This window comes from Pelmatolapia mariae, linkage group LG10_11 (genome assembly GCF_036321145.2).
Source record: "Pelmatolapia mariae isolate MD_Pm_ZW linkage group LG10_11, Pm_UMD_F_2, whole genome shotgun sequence".
In the NCBI taxonomy this organism is placed as follows: domain Eukaryota; kingdom Metazoa; phylum Chordata; class Actinopteri; order Cichliformes; family Cichlidae; genus Pelmatolapia; species Pelmatolapia mariae.
Window position 1 is genome coordinate 73,918,041 of NC_086236.1, and position 21,159 is coordinate 73,939,199.

Below are 21,159 nucleotides of genomic sequence, written 5' to 3' on the forward strand. Positions count from 1 at the left end.
TGGAAAAGACTGCTGGAGCTTCTGGTAAAATAACAATTCATTAAAAATAATCAGTTTAATATCCAGGGAACAGGAAGTAGAGCTGATCCATCAGTGCCTACAAATTTTTCAGATACATTTTGGACTCCCACCGTTTTCCCACAAAAGTCAGAGTAATGTAATTTGATGTCCTCTGCAGAGAAATGTTTTCAGACCCTGAGCTCCGGCTCGAGGGACCTCAGCACGGGCAGAAGGAGTAATCACAGAGCTCTGTTCTTCTTCTAAACGCTTCCTCTTCCTCCTCGTTTTACGAAGCGCTCCGAGGAAGCCGACAGCCTTTAATTCCCACGCAGAGCAGCTGTTGTGTGTTTGTGGAGAAAGACGTTGTTGCCATGGTGACGACTCAATCCAAGTGGGATTTTTCATTTCATTAACCCCACCTATGTGACCATCAGCCATCCACCTACCAGCTGGATCCAATCAGAGAAGAGAGGCGGGGTTTCATGCAGAGGGGTGGAGCCATGATTGTGTTTAGTCAGACAAGTTGAATGAAAGCAAACAGAACGATATTTATTATTTTTGTTTGCTGTCTTTCCTTTTTTTAACCCAACATCTGTCATTTCATATCCAGCTGTTTGTATTTTGAGCTGCAGGCCTGCAGCTGCTCCGGTAGCTCCGTGTTTGGTCTCACCTGCTCCTGACAGATATATTACTTCCAAGCCAAATTTCACTTTGAGCTGATAAACTACAGGAGACGGAAAAAACAATTTCAAATACGACGTGGAGTCTCCAGACAGGATTTAAATTTAGAGGAGGAGGAGGAGCAGCGAGTTCAGGGAAAAGCAGCAGTTTATCACTGCTGCTGGGGAGGGGCTGAAAAATGACTCACATGCACTGTGGATTAGATAAAAATCGACCCCTCCACAGATCTACAAATCCTGCAAGAATGAGGCTTAAGTGTGAAGTATGGTGATAACAAGCTGCAGGGAGCAGTGCCCTCCTCCAGGATTACAGCAGAGAGCAGACAAAGCAGTAAGCTGATGAGCAGGAGTCACTTCAGCTTGTTTTCTCTGTGCTGAACTTTTCCTGCTGTGCAACAAATGAGAGAAAACACAGGATGAAGTCCGTACCAAACCCCGTCATGCTGCAGGGAGGTGTCGGTGTTTATGCTCTCTGCACACCAGCTTCACAGCCTGCATGTTAAACTCTGCTTTTAACTGTTTGAAATGAAGGAATCCTCCTCATCCTCACACTGACAGTTTCCACTGTGAACACGCCCTCGCTGTTTCTTTCACCTTTTCCAAATGTTTCTTGCCATCTTAAATTTTCTGTTGCTTTTGTTTAACTGGGAGTTTCTTCCACAATCTGCACAAACAAAAGCAGATCTGCTTCGTATCACGCTCTGATCCACGCGGCGACGCTTGCAGCTTCGGGGATGATGTTTCGTCTGCGATAATTGGATTATTCTAAATTAAACTTTCACAGACGCTTGTGGAGAGATGGAGCTTAAATCTCAGCTGATACCCCAAAACAGTTTTTTAACAGATAAAATTTGAAAAAAGAAACTCAGCAGAGGAAAAGTGTGCAGACAGCCGGGGCCAAAGTTACGCTGTGGCCTGTAGGAGACTGAAGAGGAACTAAGCAGATGCTGAAAGGCTGCAGGTTGATTTAGCTGAACGAGCCTCTGATGAGTTCATTTTAATACTAATGCTATAATAAAACCATCAATATACATTATTTTACTGAAGCCAGTTTCCTGCCCAAAGAACTGTAGGTTAAGAGCTGAGCTGCCTGAGGGATCAGATCGTTTCTGCTTTTCTGTGTTTTTATGAGCCTTTAATGAGGAAGTAATGAAATGCAGAACCAATTATCTTGATGCCCCCCCTCAATAACGCTGGAAACACGCAGACAGTTGAAAAAACACAGCAAGGCAGATTAAAGACGGGACATTAAATTCACTTTACATTGGTGAAGATGATACACAGTCATTTATTTTGCTAGATTAAGTCAAGTGATTATTGTTGCGCTTTCATCAAGCAGCAGAATCTTCCTCACGAGTCCACATTTATTATTTCATGAATCTGCAGCAGCGAATATGTTTTAAAGGAAACACCACCACCACCCACATCCATCACAACTAATATCATCTGTTTTCCCCTAAAATATATATTAACCATAATCTCAGCTGGTATTATAAAAGTGCTTCTTGCTCTGGTTTACAACAGAACAACAGTCCGCACCGACTCAAAGGTCGAGTCGAGCGGCTGACTCGAGGGTCAATGGCGTCTTTTTTCCTGATCGGACAATCAGAAGGAAAGACTACGTTTTAGAGCAGGGGTGTCCCGAGTCCTGAGATGTGTCCTTGATCCAGCACAGCTGATTTAAAGGCTAAATGACCTCCTCAACATGTCTTGAAGTTCTCCAGAGGCATGGTGATGAACTAATCATGTGATCCAGGTGTGTTGGCCCAGGGTGAGATCTAAAACCTGCAGGAGACCCTCGAGGCCTGGAGTTCCCCTGTTGTAGAATAAATCCACACCCTCAGGACTTGAACCTTGGACCTGCGATGCCCGAGTCTAAACTTTGCATCTTTAATTTATCCCAGCGTCTGATGTGCACATCGAGTGCTTCATGTAAAAATCTGAAAAACTATTTTCATGGAGACAAACCAGAAAAAACCTAAGAAATCCTAAATCAGTTCAGCTAAAACAGGAAAAAGTCTGCTGCCTTGCTCAAAGGAAGGTGGTAACATCTGTGCTTCATTATTGTCCTCCAGTACAAAAAGTTCTGGATCAGATCCTCTAACTAACAGGAGGTGGAGGACTCGCTGTCTCCGCTGCTGGATTTCAGTCTCAGACTGGCTGCGGTTGATGGTCGGGGCTCTGAGGGGCCTCTGGCCCTGCTGGGTCTCCTGGTTTAAAGACAAACAACACAAAAGAGGAAAGTAAGACACGCCTAAAGACTTTCAGTCAGTCTGGACCTTGACTCGTATGGTTTCAGGATCTGGAGCTTCTGTTTTGACCGAAGACTCGCCTCCAACTGAAGAAAACAAGATGATCATTAAATACGATTGTAACAGGACAAAAGCTATGATGAAATGTTTCTGTAATTTTCTTTGTTTATGTTTATGGTTAGTAAACCACGTGGATCAACTCTCAAACACACTTTTATTCTAGTCACTGAACTGTAATCTTATGATTTTACTAGAATAATGTTGCAGCTTACAGACGATGAAGAGACTAAATCAAAATTAACACTGAACACTAAAGTTATCTGTTCTTCATCCCGTACTTCATAATATCAGTATCACAAATTTAAACATGTGTCCTGGTTACCAGATGTAACTCCATAACTGCAAGTGGTAACTACACCCCCCAGTACGCGTCACCAGTGGCTGTGAGCCTGACCAATCCCTCACTGTGGCTCAGAGTCTGCAGCACTTTGTGAAAGTGAGGCGTGTGGAGGATTGTAGAAACTCTGCTGTCAGTCTTTAATAAGAGATTTCATAACTGCATGTGTCATTTTTTGCCTCACATGAAATATTTGAACCATTTTTGAGAAAAAGTTTGAGAATGGTAAATGGCCTGTATTTGTATAGCGCTTTAACAGTCCCTAAGGACCCCAAAGCGCTTTACACAACCAGTCATCCACACACACATTCACACACTGGTGATGGCAGCCACACTGTAGCCACAGCCACCCTGGGACGCACTGACAGAGGCGAGGCTGCCGGACACTGGCGCCACCGGGCCCTCTGACCACCACCAGTAGGCAACAGGTGAAGTGTCTTGCCCAAGGACACAACGACTGAGACTGTCCAAGCCGGGGCTCGAACTGGCAACCTTCTGATTACAAGGTCTTGATGCATTCTCAATCATCCAGGAAAATAAATCTCCAAAAAGTGTACATCCTCATCATTGAAAGAGTGTCCACTGTCCTGTAGGTGTAAATAGACTGCAGAGTCCTGGCCTGACGAGGTAGCTCTTCTGTGTTGTACCATCCTCTTCGCCAGAGGTTGTTTGGTTTCCCCGATGTATAAATCCTGCACTTAACAGCGTACACTATGTTACTCTGTTTGTGTCGGGGGACCCGATCCTTGGGGTGGACCAATTTTTGGCGCAGCGTGTTTTGGGGTTTAAAAGCCACAGAGACCCGGTGTTTAGAAAAAATGCGTCTCAGCTGCTCCGATACTCCTGACACATACGGGATCACTACAGGTTTTTGCTTAGGCAGCGGTTGTCCTTCTCTCCTGGATCGGCTGGAGCTTCCGATTACAAGGCGAACTCCCAACTCTTGAGCCACGATCGCCCAGCCCAGAACCAGCAGCTCCGCCAGTTTCATGTAGTCCAGGAATGGAGGACCAGCGTGAGCAGTGGTGTGAGGCTGCAGGGCACGCCATTGGCTGGTTCCTCCATCGAGTGATGTGATAAGTCCTGACGACAGGTACCTGCAGACCCCGCTCTGCATGTCACCTGGAAGCCAAACACCTACTAAGGCTCTTCATGGTGGGTTTTTCCTTTAATTTGAAATGTTTCTATATGTGAGCGTTTTTAATGAACCCTGGTCGGTGCTTTTAATCCAGTCTGAAGCATTTATATTACCTCAACCTGGTGCTATTAAAAGCAGCACAATGACCCTTTTATGCTGCTCCTGTTGGATCCGGTGACTGACAGCGGATTACCGTGATGTGATCCCAATTTTAGGAAGCGCTGGCGTCCTTCCTCACTTCCTCCCTCTCTGTCTGCAGGAGCAGCTCAGGCTCCATCAACAGAAGCACAGCAGAGTGTGGAGGTGATCTAATGGGATTATAATGGCAGGATATCTGCTGCTGCCAGAATCTAAACACACATGTCTATACGTCTGCCTCACACACACACACACACACACTGAAAATGACCAGGCTGAAAACTTTCATAAAAGCAAAGGTGCGACGTCTCAGTCACAGGTAGTTGTTTCAAGTCTCTTTGAAGATTAACGAGCTCAGCGTCTTAACGAGGCTCTTGATTGCCAGGAAGTCTGAGCTGTAACGAGCTCTGAATGCTAACGAGCTGACGCCCTCACAGAGATCATTAAACCGAAAGCCGCCGGCGTCATGTCCGGACCGGTCCACGCTACACCGGCTGATATTTGAACCCTTTTGATTTTTATTGTTCATGTCTCTGGATTTCTTTTACTTCCTTCCTGCTTTCACGTCTACGACTTATCTCACATTTCATAATCAGAAACGATTTGCCTTCAGGGGCTCCGTTTAACAAATATCACGTGCAACTCTTGCACTGTTTCAGCTATTTTTGTTATTTAAGCACTTTGCAGAGTATCCATCAGATCCTTTTAATAGTTGACTTTCAGCTTCACCTTTCTTTCTGTATCTGTTATCGATGTCAGGAGTCTCTTCCTTTCCCTTCACACTGAATCGGACGTGTTAAACAAAAGCAAACCTGCTGCTGCTTTTGTTTTCCGGCCAGCACAGATAGACTCTGAGCTGCTGTTCAACAGCTAATGACTGGACAGTAAATCAGGATAATGGGCTCTGGGCTGCTCTGGGCCTTTCGTCCGTTTGCTGGATGCTAAATATCCGGGGATTTAACGGCTGTTTATCTCTGCTGATGATGCATTCTGTTACTTTGCTTCCCTAAAGGGAATAATTAGTCTGGTTAAGCAGGGACCTGACAGGCAGGACAGGGAAACACGCTGAACTCTTTGTACAACTAATGCTGAAGCCACAGTTTTAATGGAAACACAAAAGGAACAGCAAACAGTGATGAAGCACGCGGTGTTAACCTAATCAGGCTGTTTGCCTGTGTTTGTTGTCTCCTGCTTCACAGACAAATGTATTAGAGTCATTAGAATATATTAATTTACATTTGCTCAGTTATTAAAAAAGTCTGTGTGTTCTGATCCTTAGTTCTGGTTCTAAACGCTTCACTTTGGAATAATAGTGCTTACAGCTGACGGTAGAATGGGAATGATGGCAACCTGCTGCAGGAACAGAGGAGAGTTCGGAGTCTTCACAACGACCTGTTCTTTTTTCTTTATTTAAGGGCAGACTGCGTGGACACAGGAGGTGTGGCCTCATAGGGGTGTGTCCCCCAGGAGGTGTGGCATCGGGAGGTGTGGCCTCATGTGGGTGTGCCCCCCGGGAGGTGTGGCCTCGGGAGGTGTGGCCACGGGGCTAAAAACACCTGAATTCAAAGATAATGAGCTGTGGCCCAAAACGTTTAAGCTCACTGGGTCTGGAGTGTTTTTGTGCTTTGATTATTATCATTCTGTTATTTTGTGGTTTTTAATGGTTTAGTTTGTATTTCTGCTCCTTTACTGTTTTTGTGCCTCCCTTGTGTTACATCCTGTCATCCTTGTCTCTATGTTGGTGTATTTCCTGTTTTACTTTGCCGTGTCCTGTCTTAGTGTTTACAGTGTTGCTCTCCCTCCCGTCTCGTCGTGTCCGATTAGTCTCGGCTGCGTTCCCCTCCCGTTTCCTGTTTCGGATCGTCTGTGTATTTCCCTCTGGATTACTTCTTTCCCTCGTGTTCCCAGAATAGGTTTTGTTAGCACGGTTTGGTCGTTCTTTGCTTTTGTTTGTTGTTCTGTTCCACTAAGATAAAGGCTGTCTTCTTGTTCAACATCCACCTTCATCTCCGCTGTCTGCGTTTAGGTCCGCGCCTCATTCATTCCACGTGACGTAACGTTTGGTGTATAAATCTGTACTCGGGTCAAACACTAATTTTTGCAGATACGGCTGCTGTGCAGTGTTTGTGGGAACTCTAACTCTGCATGGAACAAGCAGCTCTTATAGAGATCAACCTGCTCACACAGAGCCAGGGTTGGTGAGTAACCATCGTCGCCTACATCGAGCTCGAAGCTGCTGAACAAACGTACACTCAGAAACATGTAAGCTACCTGCATATTCCACATGCGTCTTCATAAACACACACAGTCTCTTTCATGCTCATCAGTTAGCATATCTCACCTGCTGTGCTTGAAATCCTTTCATACAACAGCAGAATGGCAGATGGCTCCCCTCCCTCTAGCAACCCCGATTTGCAACAATCATTTATTTGTTCCAGTGAAGATGGACTCAAGTCTTAGACGATAAAGGACTTCGTAGTCTAGGTGATTTATACATAAATGATGCTTTTGCAAGTTTTAATCAATTAGTTTCTCGCTTTAATTTCAATAAATCTGATTTTTTTTCCGGTACTTCCAGCTACAAAGAAATGCTCAACTTCATTCCCACAAATCCCGACTCCCAGCGGTTCTTAAAGCTAATACTCTGTCGAAGGGTCATATTTCTTACCTTTACAAACTAGTTTCTCCACCCAGCGAGTCTCTTTTACATAGGACCAAGATAAAAATAGGAGTCAGAAGCTGGGGGGGAGTTGGGGGGTCATTAATTTGTCCTCTAGTTGTGCCAGACTCATTAATACAATTTAAAGTTTTCCACAGACTACACTCCAGTAAAGAAATGATATCCAGATAAATTTGATGATAAATGTAATAGATGCTCACAGACACCTTGCAACCTTACTCATGTTTTGGGCGTGCCCCAGGCTGTCTGAATTTTGGCATCAATTCTTCAAACTAATTTCAGATATATGAGGTATAAATCTAACTCCGACTCCACATACTGCTATTTTTGGCAAACCACCAAAGAACCTTCGTATCACAGCCATCCAAAATAACTTTATTGCCTTTGCTTCTCTTATTGCCCGAAAAAGAATTTTGTTGTCGTGGAAATCATCTCAGCCACCATTAAAGTCTGGTTACACGACATCCTAGGACTCCTAAAATTGGAGAAGATAAAATTCTCCCTCAGAGGCTCATCTGATAGATTTTTTACTCACTGGAAACCGTTACTTAAATACTTACTGTAGCTTCCAGCACGAGAAATCTCTTTGTAGCCCATCATACGACCGTGCACAAACGCTCCTGCTGTTGCAGACAGTGGCTGTTCCACCTCATAAGATTACTTTATTTAAGATACTCCAGCATTATCGATTTACTTTGACTGAGGAGCAAACATCATTAATATCGATATTAATTAGTGTTAATTAATGTTGATTAATGTCAATATGGATCCACAGGGATAAGCACTTTATTGTTGGTTTTCTTTGTTTGTTTTGATGTATGGGTTAATCCATCTTTCTGTAACATAGTCACCTTCAAATTATTGGGGGGGGGGGGGGGGGTGTTATTCATGCCATCTATGTTATTCATGTTTACTGAATGTTATTAAAAAAGAGAAGACACTGTCATTTCTGTATCTATGTGCTTTGTGACCGTCTGCATTTGATAAAAAAAAACAACACAACAGCAGAACGATTTGAATGAGTTTAAATATCAGTGCGTCGAATTCAGACGTCACAACATTTAAATTGAGTTTCATTTGCATCTAAATGATAGACTCCTGTTTAAAAAGCCGCTCGTCAGAATTGTATTTTTCTTGACTTTATTCACTTTGTGAACGTTGATAAACTCGCTTCAGACTCACCTGCAGAAAACTGAATATTTTCTTCTGCTTTCATGTTTGTTTGACAGAGTCCATCTGCTGCTGCTTGATACCAACATTTGTTTTCTGCTGCTGCAATGACTGACATCAGGAAGTGTCTGCAGCATGCTGGATGATGTCCAGGATACACACAGCTGTACACATCTGCATGACGCCCCGAGGGGGCGCGGCTGAACGCCCTGTCCCACAGAGCACATGTCGACGGCACTGCAAACCCCCTCAAACAGTCCAGCGTCACTGAGATCAGGTTCACAGTTCACATCAAACCTCCTGAATCCATGGAAGAGCAACCTTCAGCTCAGGAGGCAGAGCTACACATCTACTAACTGTAAGGTCAGTGGTTTGATGCCTGGCTGTAAGACACCGGACCCCGAGTTGGAACGACGCATCCATCGAGTGTGTGAATGCACGCAGGCATAGAGGAAGGTGCTTGCATGAATGTGAACGTATGAAGAGAAAAGCAGTGTCCTGTTCATCTGTTTGTTTTATGCTGATGATGCGTCTCTGTTGGCTTCGAGTGACGGCCTCCACACTGTGACGGAACTGGGATGAGCATCAGCGCCCCAGAGTCTGAGACCAGGTGAAGGGTCCGCTCCGGGTGAGGGAGGAGTTACTGCTATGTGCTGTGGGTGGTGTATGAAAGAATGAGACTGTGGATGGTGGAACTAGCTTCCTCTAAAGCAGGGGTGTCAAACTCGTTTTACATGGCGGGCCACGTTTGTGTTTCATGCAGGATCTGTTTACCTGCTGCTTTAGCTGTTCGCTGAAATGGTTTTGCAGGGTTTCAGTTGAGATTCTGGTGTTTCTGTGGATTCCACACGTGTCTGTATTTACAGATAAACCAGATGTTCTCCCTCCCTCTGGGTTATGGCTTCATTACTTTGTGCCGTATGAATGTTCAGTAGGAAAAGCTGTAAAACTTCTGAAACTACAGTTAAAAGTCCAAAACGTCTGCTTGTGTGTGGTGAGCAGCAGATCAAACAAGCTAAGAATTATAAATTATAATTATTATAAATGAGTCTCCAGACCTGTGAGACTCATTTAGACTCTCGGAGACCCAGCAGCACTCAAATCCAGCCAGACGCTCATTTTACGCTCCTTTCTTCACTTTTTGCCACAAACCAAACCTGGAGAGGAAACGAAGACGAGCCTCTGATGAAGCTGCAATGAAGCAGCGACTTAAGTTTTCCTATTTACAGGTGATTCTACAGACAAAATAATGATGAATGGTGTTCACATTTTAGTCCGTTGGCCGCCTCCCCTTTACTTTTGACAGATGGTTTAAAATAATTGCCTAATTAAGCGTCCGGAGGCGCTGCCTGGCTCGCTGCCTCTAAGAAGGACTCAGACTGTTCTTCAAAGCATCACTCTGGTTCCTCATTGTTGTGTCTTTGAATAAGAAAAGATATAGACTGCACGTAAAACATGCTCAGACTGGCTGTTTCTGGGCTTTCTGTGTTGATGGTTCGAGTAAAAATAATCATTCATTTATTAGCTGAAAATAAAAAGTAGATCATCCACAGCTGATGTTGGATCCACTCAGAATATGACTTGATTTTTTAAATAGTTTTTTCTTATTTAATAAGATACAGCAGAAAACTGTTACCTGGTGCATTTCACAGCACATTCAGTCGTACTCATTATGTCTGACAGAGTTTGGGTGGATTTGTGCTGGTTTTGTACAGTAAGTGTGGAGAAGCTGCAGGTTGTGTCCCTGTTTCGTGACAGCGTTTCATCAGGCAGCAGAAAAGACGGAGCGAGGTTTCATCTGCAGGTGAACTGTGGAGGCTTCGATTTTTTCTGAGGTCAGCGGAGCGAGACGAACAGGTTTCACAGCCGAGGCGAGACGGTGACTGAACCAGGCCAACGGGAACGAGGGGGGAGGGAGGGAGGCTGGGGACGCGTGGGGAGGAGGAGGGAGGAATCGTGATGAAAAGGACACGCAGACTGTGTGCACGTGTGCACGGCTATCTTATGTGTGTAATCGAAACTCTGTGCACAGCAAATGCACAAACTGAGCATGTGCCAGAGAGGAGAAACTGTGGTGACAAGAGACGACACACCGACCAAGCCTGAAGTAGATCAGCTGTGTTGAAAACACAGACTCCTGACGACCTGCCGGTGATCATGATGCCTGCAGCTGTACCGGTCACCGCTTTAGTGTAACTGAGTTAAATGAGCGTTCGTGTCTAATGTCCCGTTACTGCACAGCCGTGTGTCGGATGGACCACCCGCCCAGCTCTGTGTCTGTGCATGCAGTGTTTTTGGTGCTCAGACTCACCACTCAGCTCCTCATCCAGAACTTCCTGCATGTGCTTCATCAGGGCCTCAAGCTCACTGACCTGAGGAAGATGAAGGAGGGGAATCTTTTAGTCTGATCAGAATGATCAATTCTTTCTATAATTACAAACAAAATCACATAATTATTATTATTACTATTATTATTATTATTACAGAGACAACCAGTCACAGTCACATTCGTACCTGTGGCAAGTTTACAATCACCAGACAAGCTGACCTCCATGTGTGAACATGTAAAGTCCACACAAAGGGAGCCCTGGATTAAGGTGAGGCGATGGTGCTGCTGCCTCTGTGAAACCACGTTACTGTTGCTTTGTTTTTCTATCGGCCATAATAAAGGCGCACTTTTTGTTTAAATGGTAAATGGCCTGTATTTGTATAGTGCTTTACTAGTCCCTAAGGACCCCAACGCGCTTTACACTACATCCAGTCATCCACCCATTCACACACTGGTGATGGCAGCTACATTGTAGCCACAGCTGCCCTGGGGCGCACTGACAGAGGCGAGGCTGCCGGACACTGGCGCCACCGGGCCCTCTGACCACCACCAGTAGGGAACGGGTGAAGTTTCTTGCCCAAGGACACAACGACTGAAACTGTCGGAGCCGGGGCTCGAACCAGCAACCTTCCGATTACAAGACGAACTGCCAACTCTTGATCCACGATCAACAAAAGTTGGGGAAGAACTTTTGTAAAGTTCTGCTGCTGACACATTGAAAAAGTCAGTTTATAATACATAAAAAACCCCATAATGCACATTTAAATGGACTCTTCTGCTGTATGTCCCACAGAGGTGTCTGTGGTGTGCCTGGGTTATCTTTGCACTTTCTGTCGTGGGAACAAAAGCTAAAAGAAAAAACTGGTTTTGTGTCGAGTGGTTCCCCGCAGCTTTCCAAAAAGCCGATTTAGCTGGAATAACTTTGGTCACAATAGACACATAAACCTTAAACAGCAGGCTGAAGTGTGCTATTGAAAGAAAAGCTCGGCGACATCCACGTCCCCCGTCACCGTGCTCAGCTGCCGAATCGGGAAACCGAGATTGTTCTGCACAAAATGTAATAATCATCTGCGTGTTGTTACACAGCCGATGCATCATGTGAATGATTCCGATTTATTTCACTCATTATTCCTGCAAAACAAACAGAGCGAGGGAGCAGAGAGGGGACGTCTGCGGGAGGTTAATCCACTTTCACTTGATTCACGAGCCAATAAAAACTGACTCGAACATTTAAACTGCAGACACACCCTCGTTAAGGTTGCTGCTCCAGAGTTAATCGTGCAGAGAGAGCTGAATTTAAAACAGACTTCAACCAGTGTCACATCGCTGCGCATTTAAAGGACAATTAGAAGTTTTTTCAACCAGTTCCATTTTCTATTAAGCTAACTGTTACAGCTCTGCTGCCTCGACTGGACCTGCTTTTGGTCTCAGCAAGTTTGATCTGCTTTGTGCTTCAGTGCAGATAAAATCACCTCACACAGGACATAAAATAAGGACCAAAATGCAGCGAGAGACTTGAGAGACGGGAATAAACTGGCAGCGTGGAGTCATCAGAAACAGGAAGTACAGAAGAACAAAGGAAAACTGAGACCACGTCAGGCAGGACTCTCAGCTGATTGTCAAAGCAGCACAACGTAGAGCGAGGCTGAGTCCGAGTGCGGCTGATGAAAGATGCTCTGTTTCAGAAAAGGCTGAAAAGACTCGTCTGCTGCATTTGTGACAAACCTCTCTGCACTTTGGTATCTACAGCTGAAAGACGAGTCATCGTGTAGAAAATAACTGAATGAGTGCAGCTTGTTTGGGAGGGTACAAGGAGAAAACCTCTGCTCTGTAAACTGAACATGACAGTTTAGGTTTCAACGTTGCGTCTGAACATACGAGAGCAGAGCGGAGCTGTTCGGCCATGATGCACAAACACAAACACTTCAGACCAACTACAGCACGGTGGTGGAGGGGTGAGGATTTGGGCACCATGAACTCCTCTGTATTCTAGTGTCAGACCAGAGGCCGTCTGTGCCACAGCTGAAGCTTGGACTGAACTGGGTCACCACGATGACCCCGAGCACAGCAGCAGATCTGCAGCAGAACGGCTGAAAAAGGAAAGAATGGAGCTGCTGCAGTGGTGCAGTCAGAGTGTGAGATGCTGTGGTGGGACCTTCACAGAGCTGTGCATGAATAATCCTGCAAACCTCAATGAGCTGAAGCAACGCTTTAAAGAAGAGTGGGTCAAAACTCTCCACAGTGATGTGAGAGACCGATAAAGTCCCACAGGAAACTTCGAGTTACTGCTGCTGCACGAGGTTCAGTCAGTGTATCAGGATCATGTACAAACTAATAATAACATGTTATTGGATCATCTTCACTCTGTAAAGAGAGAAAACAGGTGGATGGATGTAGTTTTAGTTCAGTTCTGATGTTTTATCTTTGCTGCGTCGATACAGCGATTTAGCGCCATCATACCTATTAAATGAAGATTATCTCAGGAGAGCCCCCTGCTGGACCCTGACTGAACTGCACGATATCTGTACAATGGTACTAACAGGAAGTGAAGCAGCTCTCCTGGATCAGCTCGGCATGCTCTGACGTTTTTCTACAGTTTCACAGATTAAAGAATCACTGAAAGTAAAAACATGCTTCATGTTGTTCAGATTTGATTCAGTTTAGATTCTCAAACGGTTTTTGGATGCAACATTTCTAAAAATCACTCCCATCATTTTTAGTAAAGCCACATATCCTGTAAACCTGTTGATGAATAAACATATTACACATACAGCCACATTGGAGTGACTTTGGGATCTGATTGGTTGTTTGAATCGAGTGAATGTTGAGCGTTCACTTCGCGTGTACTGTCAGTAAAACGCTCCGTGGCGTGGCCCCTCCCTGACCGCTCAGGAGGAAGGCGTTTCACTTTGCACCCACTTACACTGAAAGCATTTCTCTGCATCAGTCAACTGCTGCTCCACTAATAATGAATATTATTTTTCATTATCTGTGGCAATAACTCAGCCCTGTCCTCTTCTTCAGTGTTATCGGCTCTCCAGGCAGTAATAACTGAGAAGGAAGTCAGAGCGATGGAGCTGTTACTCTTCATCACTCAGGAACATTTATGGGCTTCATTTCTGTTCTGCTGCACGACAGGATCGACCACTGAGGAATGAATTTCCATGAAATAGTCTGAGCCTGATGGAGACGCAAACTTGCACTACAGCTTTTTTAATATTTATCTTGATGCAGCCGCTCACTTAAAAATTTTAAGCTACAACAGCCTCAGTATGAGATAAACACGGATTTGTTTAAACGATGACTCACGCAAAGAAACTTATCGACTACTTACTAGGTTTCATCAGGGTGACGAGTCTCACCCCATCCAAGTGTGATGACACAATCACCTGCTCACAGAAATGACCGGTGGGCCGATCTTTATGGAAGCAAATAAAAATATGGAGCACTTTAACATTCTGGTTCCTGCAAGAGACGACTGTGTGACGTGAAGTGTTTCTTCTTCACTCACTATGTGTTAATAGACCTCTCTGCACTGAATCATATCTGTTATTAATCTCTGTCTCTCTTCCACAGCATGTCTTTATCCTGTCTTCCTTCTCTCACCCCAACCAATCACAGCAGATGGCCCCGCCCCTCCCTGAGCCTGGTTCTGCCGGAGGTTTCTTCCTGTTAAAAGGGAGTTTTTCCTTCCCACTGTCGCCAAAGTGCTTGCTCATAGGGGGTCATATGATTGTTGGGTTTTCCTCTGTATGTATTATTGTAGGGTCGACCTTACAGTATAAAGCACCTTGAGGTGACTGTTGTTGTGATTTGGCGCTGTATAAATAAAGTTGAATTGAAGTTAGAAACGCTCATTAAAGCAGAATGAAGCTGTAGCTTCAGACTCAAAGATGTTACTTTACAAACAGTGACATAATTATGGGATAGCTCCACATGTGTGAAGCCTCATTGCTCTGCAGTGATCTCTACAGCAGCAGCATGCGCTAGCTTCTTTCTCAGGGAAGGTTTGATTATTTCACCAAACCACAAAATACATAATAAGCAGGAGAATAAGCTTTGTCATTGTTTCCTTTGTTGCAAAGAACTTGGTTTTGTGTCCGCTTGATTAATAAAACCGAACATCACACATGTCAGAAAGCTAAGAGCCAACAAAGACACAGCAGAGCAGCTGAATCGTTATAATCTAATAACTTTCTGAACCACGTACGTTTCCTCAGCTCCAACACCTGACGTCTTCTCTTCGTATTCATTTGAATCAAACTGGCTTAACGGCGTTCCCAGTCACTGCACTCGGGTTTCATTCACATTTCGCTCTGCCTGTTTTTTAGGGTGGAGTATGATATTTATTATAGAAAATGAACAAACTGAGAAAAATCTGATTTTTTTAAACTACCGTGCTCCCATCTACACAGGAGCACGACAGACAAGCTGCAGCTGAACACATCAGGTCAGAGGATGAATGTATGAGCATTAGTCTTAAATCAATTAAAAAATAGAATAAGAAAACTAGCTGTTGTTAGGAAAACGGAAGAATCTGGACTGTAATATTTGTAATATCCTGTAAGTATTTAAACCATATTTTATTTGGCAGGTCTTTCACTCACTGACAGAGCGGTTTGACATACGTCTGAAGCTAAAGCCGGATTCATTCAACAGCGCCCTGGTATTTATAATAGTACAGTTCTGATTTGGGCGCCACGGTAAATCTATCAGCTATGAGACGAGAACGCCTCCACGTGACCCAGCATCGCGTCCTCTCCACAGAAATGCAGCGATTAGAGTCTCAGAGCTTCGTCTCGTGGCCTCTCTGTGTCTCGGCTCCGCTAATTATCCGGCTCCACAATCCTCAGCTTCGCTCTATTTCTTCTCTTCTTCTCCTCTCTGTTTTCTGTCATCACTATCAGCAGTGACAAATAGGTTTAATCTCTCCCAGCCTTCCACTTTCTCTGAAGCTCAACCACAAATTGGCTGCTGGCCTTCACCGCTGGCTCTCTCTGGCTCTAATATAAGTGAATTGGACTCGGCCGTTTGGTTATAAATCGGTGGTAATCGTCCCGGGATGCAGAGCTGCTGTCTACCGAAAAATGGGATCTGACTCACCCTGTAGCTGTGGGCTCGTGTCAGTGAAAGGGATCCCTGTAGAGGGAACATTTGTGGGACGTTTCCTCTTCCCCTGCATGTCCTGCATGTCCTGCATGCTGCGACCGATCTCTGCAGGCTCAATCAGACCAAACCTGCATTCAGCTTACAGACTACAGTGACAGAAAATGGCACATCTGCTTTTATACACTTGAAGCTGAACTGCACTGGCATTGTTAGTGCAGCGGCTCAGGTTGCGATTTCAGGTCCTCCCTAAATTATTACTGCATACAGTCCTGCAATAAGCTATTACTGAACTATTAACTTCATGTACAGTATCGGCGTTTTGTAGATATTCATTCTCCCTTAAAAAACAAACCTTTATCTCTTTGTCATTAAAGGGAACATTATTCCCACCACTGCTGGACGGTGGGAATAATGAGCACATGAACGGCTCTGTGACTTAAAGGGAGAAGGTCCAGCCTCAAGATGACAGAGGTCATTTTTTAAACTCTGAAAACATTCCTCACTCCCAGACGGCCGCCCGATCCTGGTTCTGTCCGAGCTTTCTTCCTGCTAAAAGGGAGTTTTTCCTTCCCACTGTTGCTGTTTGCTCAAACTGGGGCGTCTGATGTTGGGATTTGATATAAATAAAACTGAATCTAACTGAATTACAGTAAATCATATTTGTATCATAATCAAACCTCCATCCAAAGGCTAAAAATCATTTATCCAAAGATTTATATAAAAAGAATAAAAAGAAATATAGTACAGAGGAGCTGCAGAGGCACCGAAAAAACAATGTGTTAAACTATCTTAAAGTGCTGCAAAATTATAAGATTACACAAAGAGAAACAAAAAGATCCACAAAGGCTTAAGAGACACAACAAGAAGCAGGAACGACTCCACCAGCAGAAGCCAAACGCCTGTTTCAGAGGCCGCACCGAGCCCTGCTACACAGCGGTTCTAATGATCCATCGGTGAGCGGACATTTCTCCTGTGACAGGAACAAACCGAGCACATGAGCTGTTTTTGTTTCCATCATATTCTCTTTGAGTCTTAATCCCTCAGACTCCTCCCTAAATCACCTTCAGCGTCTTTCACATTTTTGATTGTGCTGAGAGCTTCCAGCTCTGGCGTTAAAAATGCACTTTTTCTCTCAGAGTAACTGAGCTGCTAACAATGTGCATCTTCGTTAGCGGCGGGTCAGGACTCCCTTCGCTGCGAGTGTGTCTCTAATTAGAGGTTTTAGGCGGCTTCTCTGGACGCGTGAGAATTGTATTATGATCATTTGAGCCGCACGAAAACTCGTCACAACGAAAGCCAGCCAGCAGAGACGCCTGAGAGCTGAAGTCAAAGCTCCTCCACCTACACCATCCTCTCTGTGTGCGTCATGCTAATCCGGGCTAATGCTAACACTGATTAAGGAGCTAAACAAAATCCCATCATGCCTCCTGAACACTGGATAAAGAAGATAAGCAGAGTGGAAACAGAGCGAGACGGCGCTCGACTCTCACACGTTCCTCTGTGTTCGGCTCTTTGTGCAGATTTTATAAATGAAACAGTTCAGCCATGAAAGCGCGTTAAAAGCAGCTCACCTGTGGGTCAGACAGGTACAGAGTCTCTGCAGGTGACGCGGGCTCGTCGTCCTCTGAGCACGAGTCGAACCTGTCCTGGTTGTAATAAACTTCTGCAGCCCGAGGATCCTCAGGGATATCTGCACACACGTACAGCAACAACTTCAACAACCACCACAGGGGAAGAAGAAAGTCAAGCAACCACAAAGACGTGCGACACGACTGCAAGCAGATGAGAGCAAAGACAACGAGACAGCTGTTTGCAGCATCCTGGTGATCAAAGGGTTAAATCCATAACCACGCCCAGTCTGGCTGTGGAGCTTATAATGACCAATGGTTGTAACTGGTAAAGTGACCACCTGTATGTTCACAGAGCCGCCATCAGTGACTCATTGAGCCAGAAACAGCATGAAACAGAGGAGCTGGGGCTGAAGTGGGTTGTAAAGCTGCTTGCAGATCACAGAAACCACGAGCAGGAAGTGGAAACCCCTCCCTATTATTATTGTTTTACTTTAAGCTTCACATGTAATCGCATTCTTTATCTGCAGTGACATCATTTGGATGCTGGCCTGTGTGCGCACTTCTATTTAAAATGCACACAGCCGAGGACTAAATGTTCTCATAAAGTGAAGCGAGAGTTGATGAACAGAATGCTTCCTAACCTCTTTAGTCTTGATGGATTTCATTTGTCTGTTTTACCAGGCGCTGTGTCTGGGTAATTATTCCTGCTAACGAGCTCGGAGAATTGTAAAGATGGAGGATGTTTAATTCATGGTGTCTCCGAGGTCTGACAGAGCCTCTTCCGCCACTATCAGCCAATCACACGACAGGGATTAGGGAGAGGGCGGAGCTCTGGGAGCGTACGTGAGGGGAATCTACCATGAAATAAAAGTTTGAACTAAAAGATGCAGAGAAAAGTCAGGGAGAGGTCAAAGACAGGCCGAACTCAAATCTCCGCCGCCTCTACTGCGATTTCAATAAAAATAAAATGTTCTGAGCTCCCAAATCACCCCGACTGTTCAGATTAACAAGTTATTTCCAAAACTGGAGTGTTCAGCACCTGGAAAACCCTGTTACAGCATTCCCAGGCTTATCTGCAAGTTCCTTGATCAGATTTAAGGGAGTGATTTTACGATCATTTCCTTCAGTGCCTGCAGCACAGTGCGGAGCGGCTTCCTAACTTTTCTCCCACGGAGGTCGATTAACTTGTGGACAGCGTCACAACACGTGAGCTGGAATGGAAAAGGCGTTTCAAAACTGGACGGTCGTAATTAACTTTTGGTTGTTGCTCCCTGGAGGAAGTTTAGAGTAAGTATCTCCGGTGAGGGCAGGGTGAGCGAGAGGCTGTCCAACGGATCGCTGTCTACAGCGAGGATGAGGATGCTGCACTGGTCTGTTGAGATGAAGACGGAGCCAAACGTCAGACCACAAACACGTTCATCTTTTCCTCGACCCTGACTACTCTTCCAGTTCCTGCTGCTCAAAAACATCCCCACAGCATGACGCCGCCACCTCCATGCTTCACTCTACGGATGACACGGTGCTGAGTCGGCTGACCCAGTGTTGATGTTTGGATTCTTTCATATTTGGTGATTTAGTGCTTTTCTCATCATATAGTCTCTTGTATGTTTGTTTCATGTCCCACACTCAGTCGTGTCTCCACGTCACAGTTGTTACTCTGTGCTCCGTGTTCCCTCTGTTCCTTGTGTTCTGCGTTTCAGTGTCGGCCTCTGGTTTCCTGTTTTATTTTGATAGTTCCATGTGAGTGTCTTTGGTTTTGCTTCCCCCCCGTCTCGTTGTGTCCCCGCTGTGTTTCCCTCCTGTTTCCTGTTCCCTCGTTGCTGCCTTGTGTATTTGAGCCCTGTTTGTTGTCGTTAATAATCACACACCCTGATTGCTCTGGTTTTCCTCTGTGTTTCCTGAAAACTGAGTTTTCTAGTTTATGTTTCGGTTTTGTTTTTCTCCATTGTAATATTCCAGGGTTTTGTCACAGCACATAAAGCCTTTTTCAGTTCCACCTTTTGTTTTGGTCCTAATCCTGCCTGTTGCAGCCGTAACATGACGAGGGATGCACTGGCCTGTGATTAGTGCTGCCTGATTGGATTAACCGGTCAGTGTACCTTCCTAACCGTCCTCACCACGAGCTCTGGATAGCGTTACATGATTCTGAGAGTGAATGACAGAATGAGCTTTCAGTCACTGTCCTCCAACCTCAGTCACTCAAACACAACTCCTCATCATCAGATGAGGCCAGCTCAGGTGGTTCAGGCATCTGATCCGGATCCTGTTTTAGGTGTGTCCTACTGAGAGGACGCCCTGAGGTAGACGCAGGACGTGCTGGAGTCAGAGCTCCTCAGTGTTCCTGTTGAAGAGATGGGAGGCAGCGGCGTCAACTACCGAGTGTCTGTCCTGTGTCTCAGGCTGGAGGACACTTCTAACGATCCACTGAGCACTTCCTCTCTACCACTCTCCTCCTCATGCGTTTAAATGCATCTACTTCACTTTATCAACTTCCATTTTCTCTCCTGTGGTTTATATTTTGTCCCGGTCTCTCGATGCTCCTTTTCTCTTTTCTCTCCCCTGAAGCACCGACCAGTCGCGCAGGAGGCTGCTCCTCCCTGATCCTGGTTCTGCTGGAGGTCTCAGTGGTCCTGTGCGGCTCACGTTCTCTCTAATCCCAGTGAGCTAAAACTGAGCTGAATGCTGATGCTTCTGTCAGAAACATGGAGCTCGGTGAGAACGTGACACATTTAAACAGAACCAGCATTTCAGTGATGGATAAACGAGACTGGATTTCATTAGAATAAACCACAACGTGAGATCAGCTCTGAGTGTTTTACTCAGTTAACATTAAACTGATGGATGAAATTGTTCACTCATTCTTGACTCAGGAGATATTTAACCAGCGGCTCCTCTGTGATATCAAGCTGTCTAGAAACTGATTGGCTGAGCTCCAGCACCATGTGACGCGAGGCTCAGGTGTCAGCTCTGTTTCTGCTAAAGCTGAAAATATTTAGGGAGACCACAGCGGCTGTGACTCTCCGAGGAGTTCCCGTCTGTCGTGGGTCGTGTCGGAGCTCTCGGACCCTTTAATGAGAAAACGGTTTGAGGAGCGGAAAGCTGGAAAACTAAAATAAGACGATGCCGGTTTGGAAAAGGTGACGTGTGTTATGATGAAAGGCTGGCAGCAAAATGAAGCTTTCAAAGTTTATTACTTAGAAATGGCTCTCTGTGGAGACACTCGCAGTTTCAAAGTGTTGAACCAGAGCCTGCAAATAAATCAAAACTAATGATGAGTCACTTTAAGGACGTAACCAGCAGGGGTCTTTCAAACTTCCTCCTCGCTGTTTCAGAGCAGTGACAAAGTTCTGTGTTGGCTGCTGTGAAACGCAAACACTAGTCTTCTTTTAAAGCCGACTAACACCCTGTTTTCACAGCAGTGACAAAAAGCAGCTCCATCTCCTCCAGCGAGATCATTCCTCAGCTCGTCTAACCACAGAGGGAGAGATCGTCGCTCTACCTGGATGTGTTTCCTGCTTCCGCGTCCCCAGTAGGACAGTCACCCTCTGTCCTACAGGTGAGGACATGCGTTCCCTGTGCCGTCACCCCATTGGTTAGTGAAGACTCAACATGAACATTTTCATAGAGGAGAGTGAAACTGGCTGGACAGCCCGAAAACGAGAAGTTATGAGTCTTTTCTGACACTTAATGTTGTT

At 45.2% G+C, this 21,159-nt stretch overlaps 1 protein-coding gene across 2 annotated transcripts in view; it reads right to left on the minus strand.

The window, feature by feature from the left end:
* Nucleotides 1–1,819: 1,819 nt before the first annotated feature.
* nek11 (NIMA-related kinase 11) overlaps nucleotides 1,820–21,159 on the minus strand; it is a 71,447-nt gene continuing 52,107 nt past the window's right edge. For both annotated transcript variants that reach the window (XM_063487985.1, XM_063487986.1), the window contains exons 13-15: nucleotides 17,465–17,583; nucleotides 10,767–10,827; nucleotides 1,820–2,890 (exon numbers count right to left, since the gene is read on the minus strand). In XM_063487985.1, coding sequence (XP_063344055.1) covers nucleotides 2,832–2,890; nucleotides 10,767–10,827; nucleotides 17,465–17,583 — 239 coding nt within the window. In that variant the 3' untranslated portion in view covers nucleotides 1,820–2,831. The remainder of the gene's footprint in view (nucleotides 2,891–10,766; nucleotides 10,828–17,464; nucleotides 17,584–21,159) is intronic.